The sequence below is a fragment of the Hippopotamus amphibius genome, chromosome 3, assembly GCF_030028045.1.
Source record: "Hippopotamus amphibius kiboko isolate mHipAmp2 chromosome 3, mHipAmp2.hap2, whole genome shotgun sequence".
NCBI lineage: Eukaryota > Metazoa > Chordata > Mammalia > Artiodactyla > Hippopotamidae > Hippopotamus > Hippopotamus amphibius.
This window is the reverse complement of record NC_080188.1, coordinates 147,534,182-147,546,583: the sequence shown is the minus strand read 5'-3', so window position 1 is coordinate 147,546,583 and position 12,402 is coordinate 147,534,182. Positions and strand designations below refer to the sequence as shown.

The following is a 12,402-nucleotide window of genomic DNA, read 5'->3' as shown; positions in this document are numbered from 1 at the left end:
AAAGGCTTAATTAGATAAATATGAGCAGTAGAAAATAATAATAGCTCAGATTTACTCCAAAAATATGTTTTGAACATCTCTGTATGACAGGCATTGTGTTGCTTTCTGGGGATACAGTGGTGGCCCTAGACCTACTATCCTGGGGCTTTTGTATAGTGAGACAATGGCCTACTCTTAAATGCATACTAGAAACCAAAGTAAAGATACTGAAGGAAGGACTGCAGTTCTGTAAAAGCATCCAAAAGAGGCTGGAAGGAGGTTGGAAGAAGGCTTCTCTGAAAAGTGATGCTTGAGCTTGGATCTGAAGGAAAGGTAGAAGCATTCCAAATGGAGAGTGAAAGCACGTGCAAAGGCCCTGTTGCAGGAGGGGTGCGTTTGAGGAACTTAAGGGAGGCCAGAACCCTGGAGTGCAGAGAGTGAGGGGCAGGTAAATTAGCATCGCTGTAGCTATTTGTATATTATTTCTGAACGTTTGTAATCCCAGAAGAAGATACTGGGTGTAATTACAAACAACAGGAACTTTCAGGTGGTGAGAGCCTGCAGGAGTAGGCATTTGGGGCAATGTCCCCTTCTCATCGTGGAACAGGAAGAACAAAACCTAGAGAATGGGCAAAAGAAACTACAGGGAGAGCTCAGCCAGACTCTTAGGAGGCGGCAGGCATGATGGAAGGCACGTGGTGAAGAAGAGCATGGACTGGCCCCCACCAAATTCATGACACTGACCCTGTCTGGAAAGGGGGAACCAGGAGGAAGGGCAGTGGGACCACGGCCATGGGCAATTCAATTTTGTATACTCTTTGGTTTCTTTTAAAAATATCTTCTAAGATATAAAATGGTAAATTTTGTTTTTTATAATCCCTATATATGTTTTACTATTTTTTGATTTTTTTCTATATGTTTACTTTTTTTTTTTTTAATTAAGAGAAAGGGAGGGAGAAGAGGGGGTAGAAGGAAAAAGGAGAGGCTAGCAGTGGCCTAGGAATAAGGATCCTGGTCTCAGCCACACATCTGTTTGGGCAAATCACTTCTCTGCTCCTCAGTTTCCTTTTTTTTTTTTCTTTATTTATTTTTGGCTGTGTTGGTTCTCCATTGCTGCACGTAGGCTTTCTCTAGTTGCGGCAAGTGGGCAACTCTTTGTTGTAGTGCACGGGCTTCTCATTGCAATGGCTTCTCTTGTTGCAGAGCACGGGCTCTAGGCACATGCGCTTCAGTAGTTGCAGCATGTGGGCTCAGTAGTCATGGCACGCGGGCCCTAGGGCCTGTGGGCTTCAGTAGTTGCGGCTCATGGGCTTAGTTGCTCTGCGGCATGTGGGATCTTCCTGGAACAGGGATCAAACCCGTGTCCCCTGCATTGGCAGGCGAATTCTTAACCACTGCGCCACCAGGAAAGTCCCTCAGTTTCCTTAATTAAGAAAAAGAGGATGATCTTGACATCTCTTCTAATTCTAATTTCTAGAAGCAACTGATTATTGAATAATTGTACTTAGAGGCCTGAGAATTGAGTGTCCCATGTCCACTAATCTCCAGTTCTTTAAGAGTTAGAGATCCAGTCTTGCTTGGCACAAGATAGCCAATAGCTCTCTTTTAAGGAGGGCAGTGCATTAAAATTCATTTGCTAGGTGACACTGTGGAAAGCCATGTGCCCACAGGATCTTTGCATACATCCCAGGCCAGACTCAGGAATCTGGAACTGCCCAGAAACCTGTGCCTCTGTGTTAGGCATCTTGTTATTTGCCGCACATGCAGGTGTCTTCTTAGTGGGCTTGCAGGGCACTTGCAAGGACTGTTTGTACACAGAGAGGCAGCAGAATTCCATTCCCTTCCCGCCAAACTTCAGATTAGCATGACAGTAATGAAAAGGAAATAATACAAACAGAAGATCAGAGGGTAGTCAGTAAACCCATCTTAAAAGTTGTAACAAATTGCACAACACACGTAACTGGTGTACTGACTTTTTTCAGATGTCTTTGTGTGTTAAAATCAATGTATGTGTCTCTTAGATTGTAGCGCTTGTTGAAAAGAAAATGGTGCTATAGATTTTGGAGGTTTGTTTTGGGACAGTGTTAGGATGGCATCACGTACCCACCAGTGCTTCATAAATGCCATTACGTGGTGACAACAGTGTGTATGGCCATGGCCAGGTTCCCAGTTGTTTCAGCTGCCCTGTCCAGCATGCCTCATTCCTCCGGCAGAGTGGCAGCTGGTTGAGGGGAGCCCACACCCCACGGGCAGCAGAGGAAGCCCAAGGAGAAAGGGGATACAGGTCCTCTGCCTGGGCAGTAGCCTCTGCCCGTGCGGGGAACGTCCTCCAGGCCATTGCCTGCTTTTGCTGCCTCCTCTCCGGTTTCTCTGATGTGGGTTTAGTTTCCTTACAATGCATTGAATGAATGAGAATAAGAAAGTGTGTGTTGGCAGAATTACAGCTGAATAATGCCAAGGCTTTCCAAGTTAGAGCATGAATTTCAGCAGAGCAAAGTTTCAAGTCCATGGGGCTCAAGAGTAATTACTATTCTTCTAATAATGAAAAGTACAAATGTTTTATGTTCAAAGGTTCACAAATGGGACTCTTTCACTGGCCTTCTGGCCTGTTGAATTACAAAGTGGAAACTGTTCCTGATCTTTGCCTTATTGCACTTGTATTTTCTAGGCAATTAGAAACATTTTCCACTCAGCATTTAAGAGGTTTGAGCTGGCTGGAGACCTGTTTTTTTTAACTCCAAACTAAAGCTTCCTTTTTAAAAAAACTAACAGTTTTTCCTTTTGCAAGTAGACCGAGGTTTTAAAGTAACAGGCTTTCAAAATAGCACACTTACACTTGCCTGCATAATTATTACATTTGTCATGGGATTAGCACTTTCCAAAAGTATGTTTCTATACAAGTATCGAACTTTGCCCAGAAGTGTGGTTCTTCATAGTATATCACGTGCGTTTAGGCAAGACAGACCCAGCCCCATCCACTAGAATTTGCATTATAAAGGCAGTTATTGCCAATAAAATGGAAGCCATTTATCTTCAGGAACCAGTCGGAAAATTAAGTCTGTTGAAATGGTCTAAGCCCTCCAAGAAAAAAAAAGAAAAACATTGGTAATTCATGGTGGGTTGTATCCATTTTTATGAGCTTCTCTAAGTCATCTCTTTGCTGACTGCCTACAGCAAACCACAATAACAAATAGTGTTTTGTTTAATTTCTTTTTCTTCATTAGCAGGGTCACTTCTCCCTTAAAAAAATGATATGTTTGCCTCACTTGTCTATTTGAGAGCGTTTAGGGCCATTCCTGGTAAGAAACCAGCACTGGTTGGTCTATTGGTCTGGTCTTGGGCTGCAAATAGTGTGGTTAATCGCTCCTGCTTTCCCCTCCAAATGGAGGGGAGACACAGACGTAATTGAAACTTAACAATGTCAGGGGATAATTTTATTCCATTATATTTAATGAAAATGAGGAGGTATTCTAGCTAAAATGCAGGAAAATGGCCTTAGAGAAGCCCTAGGCACCACATGTAGTGTGTACATGTCGCGTGTCCCTGAATGCACGTGGGGGACGTGTTCCCTCCCAACCTCACCTCCCCTCTCCCGCCTCTGGCTCCAACCCCAAAACAGAGATGCTGCCAGTGGTGGTCAGGAAATGCCGTGAACCACAGGTAATGAGCTCGATATCCGTTTTCCTTGTCAGATCTCCCAGCTGATGACAGAGCCTGGGCGGGAAGGCCTGACAGAGGCGGCGCTGAATCGCTACAATGCGGACAAGCCTTCGGCCTGCAGCGTCCCCGCCTCGCAGGGCTCCTGCGTGGCCAGCGAGACCTCCACGGGCACCTCGGTGGCTGCATCCTTCTTCGCCAGGTAAGAGAGGTGTCCAGACCCTCGGTTCTTTCAGGTGCGCCCACGTGGTTAGCCTCTTACGTGGACCAGTTTAGGTAAAACACTGGGAAGAAGTGGGTGCTGTCCTTTGACTTCACTCTTAAAGACAGGTTTTCTCAACCTCAGCCCGTTGACATCTTGGGCCAGATGCCCGCCCCCGCCCCGTGGGGAACTGTGCTGTGCTTATGGGGTGTTTGGCAGCATCCCTGGCTTCTGCTCGCCAGGTTCCTGTGGCACCTTTCCTGGTTGTGACAACCCACGGTGACTCCAAATGTTGCCAAACATCACCTGGACTGCGAACCTCTGCTCTGAGAACACGTGGCTCTAAAGATAATCTCCACAAGATGAGGACTTTTGTGAGTGCAGCCCCATGTCTGGTGTTTCCAGATGTATCTTCTCATTGCAGAAAAAGAATTGCTTAAAATTTAATTATTGAATAGATGGCAATTTTCTTCCTTTGACCACTATCCAGCTAATTTCAGAAACTTAAAAAAAACCCTGAGAAACAAAAAAGAAAGATATTTCAACAATGTTTTCTGCCTAATTTTAGCAACAAGGCAGAGACAGGGCAGGAGACGAAGGACAGCTGAGCAGGAAAGCACTTCGGGGATTGTCTAATTTGATCTCCTTATTGTATGAATGAGGAAACTGAGGACCAGGAAAGTTAAACTGAGAGGTAGTTTATAGCAAAGCCAGAAATAGAAACCAGATTCCTCTGGTGTTAACTCTGCGGCTCATTCTTTACTTGATACTTGGAACTTAACCTTAGAAAACTTTCTGTACCTGAGATTCGTGAGCTCCTGAGGAAGGGGGGTGTAGACTAAATAGCATCAGATGTGAAATCAGAGGACCCCTTAGGTTGAGTTCCAGGTCTGCCTCAGTGTCCTCATCTATAAAATGAGGATAACGCCTGTTCCTCAGGGTTGCTCTCAAGATTAAGATACGATGATTGTAAATTATAAAGTATGTGCTGTGCAAATGGTAATTCACTGTGGACTTAACTAGTGTGTCGATAAGAAGGAACATTGTTTGGCTTTTCTTGTTATCCTTAGGAATGGTAATGTCCAAAGCACAAATCTGAGGAAGGGGCTTTGATTCAGAAAGGAGCAAGCTAGAGGAGGAACAGAGGCTGACATCCTGGATTAAGACACAATAAAGGCAGCACACAGGGCTTGTCGGAAGACTGGCTTTGGGTTCTGGCTGTACCTTGGTGCTATGTTTATTGTCCTGTGAACAACTGGGCCAACTTGAACGTATGGGAAGTAACAAGAAATGTGTATGTAGTGGCCACCTGACAACAGAGGCCGTTGTGTTAGCTCTGTGTGTACATGAATTTCTGTGTTGTCTGGGACCACTGAGCATGCTTCCTGGGAGGTCACATCCATACCACTGAAGGAGAGAGTAAAGAGATGGGACAGAATATGAGGAAATTCCCAAAGCACGGAAGATCCCAGGACCTAGGTAGGCTGTTAGAGCATGTCCACAGGAGGGTGACTAAAATGGTGAGGAACTAGGAAGCCATATCCTGACAGGTTTAGTCTGGAGAAGAGAGCCCTCGGCTATCTCTTGGGCCATCATGTAGAAGAGGGATTTGGATGGATGGATAGAATATCCGAATATGTGGGAAAAAAGTGAATAAAACCTAATGATGAAAGGGAGAGATCTCCCAGCTCAGAATGAAGGAGAATTTGCTCACAATTCAGACTGCCCCAGGAGAGAGTGAGGTCCCCATCACTGAGGGAGATCAAGCTTGCATTGGGTGACCACCTGGCCTCGTTGCTGGAGAGAACATTTAATGCTCAGATGGGGGTTGATCTCCTGAAATACTGAGATGTCTTCAGGTCAGAGTCCATCCAGAGGTTTTTACACGTTGACTGGCTCACACACACACAAAAAAAAACCAGAAAAAGGATTTAAAGAAGGAAGAAATAAGAGGCTATGGCCCCTGATGGACAGTGTTTAGGGAGAACAGTGTTTCCTGCGGGGAGGAAACCAGCAGCGTTGACAGAGTCAGGAGGAGAATGTCAAGATGGGATGGACCCAGAAGGCCTGAGTGGTGGACAAGCGGTGCATGGAGGCCAGCTTTCACGTGGATCAGAGGAGGGTTTATGAACACAGAAACAGACATCAGGGAAAAGAATGGCACGTGACAGGCAAAGACGGTCTTCCTGAGACTTTTGCTTGCACGCCAGGGGGTATAATGGAAACATCGAGGTGGACCCACGTGAATGGGCCAGTGACGTCAGTCAGGGGAGGCCCTGCAGGGGGTGTTAGTGGTAAAGAAAGAAGCCCTGATTTCAGAACTGCAGGCGCTTATGCTGTGAGCTTTCAACGAGCCTGAAAGGATTTGGAGAGCTGTCTCAATCCTTGTAATTGCTTTCTTTGTGGTGGATGCTGACAGCCCTTGGAGCTTAGTGGTTTAAGGAATTAAAAGTACATGGTTTGAGTTTTAAGAGTTTACAGTGTATAGTGGGTGGGGGAGTACCATGTGATAAAGAATGATTTGTATATATTCCCCGCCGCGCTCCCCCTGCAACACCCTGTTTGCCCTGCTGTTCTCATCAGTAACCGTTGGGTTGTCACACCTCCTAGAGAGGGAGGTGACAGCCTCCCTGTCACTGATGGGAGCCAAAAGCAGAAGATGAAGGGACCTGCTAAAGGTCCACACTGTCAAGAGAGAACCAGGGGTGGATCTCACCTCTGTGGATTCCCAGAGGCCCACGTGAGATGTCGAAACCAGCCAAGCTTATGTTGTCAGATGGTAAAACTGAGCTCACGTCAGAGGAGCTTTCTGTTTCGGCTCAAGCAAAGCTGTGTGAGGTGATGGTAGGGGCGGCTTTTAATAAGGGTGAAATCTGGATCCAGTGCTGGTGCCAAAATTAGAAACACATTAGTGGTTACGGTTTCCTGTGGAAGAACAGGAGTGTCATGCTACGTGGGGACTCGAGGGCAGAGTCAGCTCCTCAAATCTGTGCTCGCCACTGTTCAACTCGTTCTGTTTGACTGTGTGATGGAAACACATCCCCGAGTCTGCAGGGCTCTGGACTCCACGCGAGGACAGGGTGGCTGGCCCTCGGGAGCTGTGCTGGGCGTCATTTCGTTTCAGATGTGAGTAGCACCATTTGCCACACTTGTGGCCAACGTGGCTGACATTTACTGAACACTCAGTATGTGTCACCCACTGTACTTAGCTCTTCATATGCAGAATCTCCCTTCATCCTCAGAGTGACCCTGTGACACAGATCCTACCGTTTCCTCTGTTTGATGGGCAGAGAAAGAGGTGTCCTGAGTCAGGTCACCGGCCCAAAGCTGCACAGCCAGGAAGTGGTGGGGGGGAGGGGTGGCGGTGAGTCCATCCTCATCTCCTCTCATAGGCTTATTGCTGTTCCCTGTACTAAGCAGGGCCAGTGAATACCTTCCCACAGGTTTTTTCCACCATAATCATGAACTGATGATCATTGCTGTTAAAATCCATGAAGTAAGAGGGCCCTGCAATCAGTTTGAGAAGATAAGCGGAACAGTGACAAAGCCCCGATTTGTTGAGGACTGCAGGTGTCCACTTTTCTCTGTGACACAAGCCTTTCTTTTAAAGTGTTTACTTTTCAGAGTCATGGGTAGAGGTCTGAGTGGACCTTGTTGCATTTCAGATTCAACAGCTATAAGATAAAAATTCCATTTCTGAGTAAGCAGTGATACTTTCGACCACGGCTACTCCCAGTGTGGTCTGTGGACCGCACACACTTACTGGTCTGTGATAAGTTTGGAAATTCAGAGAAAGCATTCAGAAGCTTCTGTAGCAAGTTGGCGGGGTAATTTTATGCCTGTTGAATCTAAGAATAAAAAAGTGGGGCTTGTAGTTTGAGTGTAATTAGAAATAAAAGGAAAAAAAAAGATTCCTTTACCATAGATAGTTTGAGAAGTGCTGCTTTAGAAAATGTTGAAGCCCAAGTTGTCTTTCTACTGATCTTTTGCCAGAATTTCTTTATTTCTTTAAATATCAGCATTTTGGTGGACTGCCTTTGCTTCAGAATTTCAGTACCCTGCTTTTACAAAAACACTCTCCCCATTCCCCTTTGGAAAAAGTAGTAACAGTGAAATAGTAACAGTAATACTAAAAATATTAATAGTAATCTTAACCAAAAAAAGAGATTGGCATAACTGATCATCAAGTTGGTTAATTATCATGCAATTTTTCAAATGAGGGAATCTCCTTTGCCTGATTCCCTTGTTAATACGAAGTGGTGAAGTCAGGTGTAATTAGATTTCCCATTTGTTGACTGTTCACTTTGAATACAGATTTACTTTAAAAAAATTGTCGGGATCTTTTTTTTGGTTTGTTTTGTTGAGATGTAATTGTTGTATATTACTGAATAAGTTTAAGGCCTACAACATAATGATTTGACTTACATATATTGTGAAATGATTACCCCAGTAGGTTTACCTAACATCCATCATCTCATACAAATACAAAGAAAAAAAAATTTTTTCCCTTGTGATGAGAACTCCTAGGATCTACTCTATTAACAACTTTCAAACATACCATACAGCAGTGTTAATGGTAGGGGGAATTGGTTGAAGGTGGTCGAAAGGTACAAACGTCAGTTGTAAGATAAATAAGTACCAGGGATGTAATGTACGATATGATGATTATAGTTGAGATTTACTTAATTATGTGCTTTGTGTTTTAAAGTATGAAGTGCATGAAACCCTATAAAAACTTCTGGGTGAATCCTCAGCATTGTAGGCTGAGGTGGCGGAATCCTCATTTTAATTTGGAGAGCAGTGAAGAAATTCTGGATTATGCATAGAATTGCCTGGAACTCTGGTAAATAAAATGAATCTTTCAGATGATCTCATATCTTTGCATTGATGTTCTTTCCCAAACAACCTGACCAATAATCACATTGTTGTTGTTTTAATTCATGGAGAAAATGAGCTTCTGGAGGATTTTAATCTACATTCAGAGCAAGTATTGGAAAAATAGTGAAAATTGCTAGCTATCGCATGAGCTTTGCAAAGGCAAGTTCAGGTTTGACAGAACTGGTGCTGCTGTCTCTGTGGAGTTGGTGAGCACATGGGTTTTCAGTTCTGTCTTCCGACCACTTCTTATCGCAATATTTTTTTGTTTAAAGCTTTTACATTTAGTTCACAACCTTTGTAAGACCATATCTTTTTACCAAATTCAAAGGAGATTTTCAAGTAAAATTATATAAAGGGCATTTTGAGTTATTTTTTCATTTCTCTATTTTCTTAATGTAAATACATGCCCTCAAATCTGTTCTCGTAGGTTTTGATTACTTCATATTACTCAATGCCCTCAAATCCTTACTGTCTGTCCACTTGCTCAGTGTTGGAGCCATCATATTAGATGGAGCTTCTCCCTCTCTCTTTTCCTGTTTTTTTTCCAGTAACAGGGTTATTATTTATTTACTGACTCCCTTCTTGAAAATTCTGACCTTCACCCAATTTTCTCTTGTTGATTAAAAATACACAGCTCCCGGGTTGGGAATTTTCTGTGTAAATTGCGATGTTCACCTCAATATCGGGTTGCCCTCAAATTCATTTTGTGGGGTCCACTTGCTCTGTTTTTTCTCTCCTGCTTGCCAAGCCGCCCCTCATTTCCTTCTGCTAACTTTTTTCCTTTTTTTTGAACTCATTCTTCTCTTAGGGATGTTATTATATTTCTGTCCATCTCCACCTCTGGTGCAATTTCTTCTCTCTTTGTTCTTAGACCGTTCCTTGTACCACCTAACGGCCTTCTCCAAGCCCCTTCTCATGCCGTTGACTCTTAGGACTGATGTAACCAGCATCCCTCTGAGGCCAGAGGTTGCTGTCTCATTAAACCAAGACCAGCTGGGCTTCCGGGTCAGGGGCTAAGCTGAGCTGAGAGGGCCGACTCCTGTCTCCGAGGCCCTGCCCTCAGACGGGTCCCTCTGTTCGTCACCCTGCTTGTGGGGCCTGCTCCTAGCACCCTGTGTCCACGGGCTGCTGTACACACAGCTCCCCCTGCTACAGGGAAGGTCCTCCCGAAAAGCCATTTCCGCATTCTCGCTGACAGCCGGCTCAAATAGAGCCTTGTTTCACGGTTACAGCAGATGCCCTTCGTATATAATCTTGTACAGCAAAGGCTCTCTTTAGTCCCTGGGCATGCTGACACATAACAGTAGTAGTAGGTTACTTTCGAGGAGCTTATTAAATCGAAGAAGGATGAGAAGGAGTGTGAAACTGCTCATGGTTCTTTTGTTCTTCCATCAGGTACAGTTCCCTTAGGGACGCTCACATCGTCCCATTATAAATACATCAACAATTATTACCAGAGAAGAACTCTCCTAAACACACTACAGTTGGTCTCAGGTGATCTAGGAGGAGAAAAATGGAGCTGGGTGCATAGATCTGACTCTTAAGTTGCTGATTCTCTGTGGAGAGATGGGGCAGACTTTCTGCCTCCAGTTTTACAGATTGGAAGTTAGTTTCTAGTGCCATGTCTGTTACAATAGAATGATATCTCTACAAAAACAAACAAACAACAACAAAAACACTAGGAGCTTTAAGGAGCTCATATTATGGAATTTCTCTTGTATGCTTATTTTAATTTTCCTGTTTTATTTGCATCCACGCGCACACTTTGTCCCCTTACTCCTAGGGTCTCATTCTGACTTCGTGCCCATCCCTTTCCGCTTTTCTCCCATTACTCTCCTCCTCCCCGACTCTGCCTCCCTGCCTGCCTCTTCCACGGCTCCCATGGAGGTGGGGCTGCTGTTGAACCTCGTATGGGACACCTGTGCTCAGGGCCGACCTGCATACTTGTGCCATTTGCTGTTTGGCCCAAACTCTACTGGTTGAGCTGAGGCGCCTCCCACCGGGCTCCATCCTTCCAAAGGGACACCTTTTTCTCAACTGCACAGAGGTGCGGTCTGCTCGTGTCGCAGCGGCTGCTCCTGCCCCTCCCCTGGGGGCTGAACAGTGTCAGGGTAGCGATCTTTGAAGGCCTGACGTGGAACCCAAACGCCTACCCTCTGAGTTTCTTGCTTATTTATTCCTGGCAGGTCATAGCTTTACTCGTCTTAGAAAAGACTCCACGGACTTCTCAAAAAAGAAGGACTCTTGCTCATGTATATTGATGCAGTGAATGTGTAGGAATCATCGCTATATGAATATAGTTTCGCTGGAACACACATCAGTTGCAGTATGAAAGGACAATGCTAAGAAGGAGCCAAATGTATATTTAGTGCCGTCAGATTTCAAGGGCCCCAGGAAATAGTTTCAGGTGTTTGCAGCGTGAAGAAGTAAACCCTTGATTGCTTACGCGAGACAGAGGAAGCGCTGAAGAGGAAGTGGCCATAATTCAGTGTCTACACTAGTACCCTTTGTGTTCAAAAGAACATCCTAAAACACTTTACATCTATAACCCTAACACCCAGTACCCACCCCGGCAACCTTCAGGACTGTTGTGTTTTGGGGTGTGCAGAGCATAATAGAAAAGGCACTCACGGCTTGGCCCATGCCACTCTGAATTGGTGATCTCTACGACAGAAAATGGTCAGTGTCTGCTGCCCTTCCCATCTCCCCTTGCGGGGAATGTGTAAGACAGGGCATTCTCCAACTTAAACAAGTCCTTTGTTTGACGGAGGGCCAGCTGGGGTGCTGGCAGTCAGCTCACAACATCTGGGAATCATTTGTATAGCTTTGCCTCAGTTGAAAATTCAGTTCATGCCTTGGGGTGGATGTTTGAAAGCAAAGCGATTCCAGTAAGCCTGAAGGATCCCAGTGATTCTTGTCAGATATTCTCAGGGTTAGGCATTCTGGTTCTTATTGCACAGCTCCAATGTCTTTTTTACTGATGCAGGGGTGGGGGAAGGGACGAAGAGTATCGGCTAAAGCAAAGAGAAAGATGGAGTGGTCCGTGGTTGAATCCACAGCCTGCCACTGACATTCTGACTTCAGGCAAGCAACAATCTCTCTAAGCCTCAGTTTCTCCTGTTAAACAGAGGTCATCATATCTACTTCATAGGATTGTGGTGAGGATTAAATGAAAATGTGATAGTTCTTTGTAAACATCATTTAAATCCTAGAGATGACATTAAGATGGCATTTGCTATGAAAAGGATGGACTTCTACCCTCAGTGGGAAATCCAATGAATTCTCAACATTCCCTTTTGAGTGGGTGACTTGTGTCATGCCTGTCTTTACAGTGTGTTTACATGCCACTTTGTAATCCAGCCTAATGACTACTCAGGACTTCCATGGCAATTGTAAAGATCAGGCATCATGCCTCAGAGAGCAAAACTGCCATCACAGGGGGCGCTTAAAGCCATACCTGGAAATAACCAGGTGTCACTGGTGATTGAAAACATCAGCAACCAACAGAAAGAGGAACTCTGCCCTCTCTAGTGGGGCTCTGGTTAGCTGACTACATACTTCTAAATCTTTTGAAGGGTTTCTTTTTGTAGCTTTATAGCCCTAGAAAAACTCTCAAACAGTAAGAAAGAAAACAAAAGGAAGAGAAGGAGGAGCCACTAAGAATTCTATGATCATATAACTTGGTG

At 44.7% G+C, this 12,402-nt stretch overlaps 1 protein-coding gene across 1 annotated transcript in view; it reads left to right on the top strand.

Annotated features, from left to right (window-relative positions):
• The window catches only part of KIF26B (kinesin family member 26B), a 475,056-nt gene that overhangs the window by 218,270 nt on the left and 244,384 nt on the right, over positions 1-12,402 (top strand). Inside the window, exon 4 of the mRNA XM_057730021.1 lies at positions 3,672-3,838. Within this exon, the coding sequence (XP_057586004.1) occupies positions 3,672-3,838 (167 nt within the window). The remainder of the gene's footprint in view (positions 1-3,671; positions 3,839-12,402) is intronic.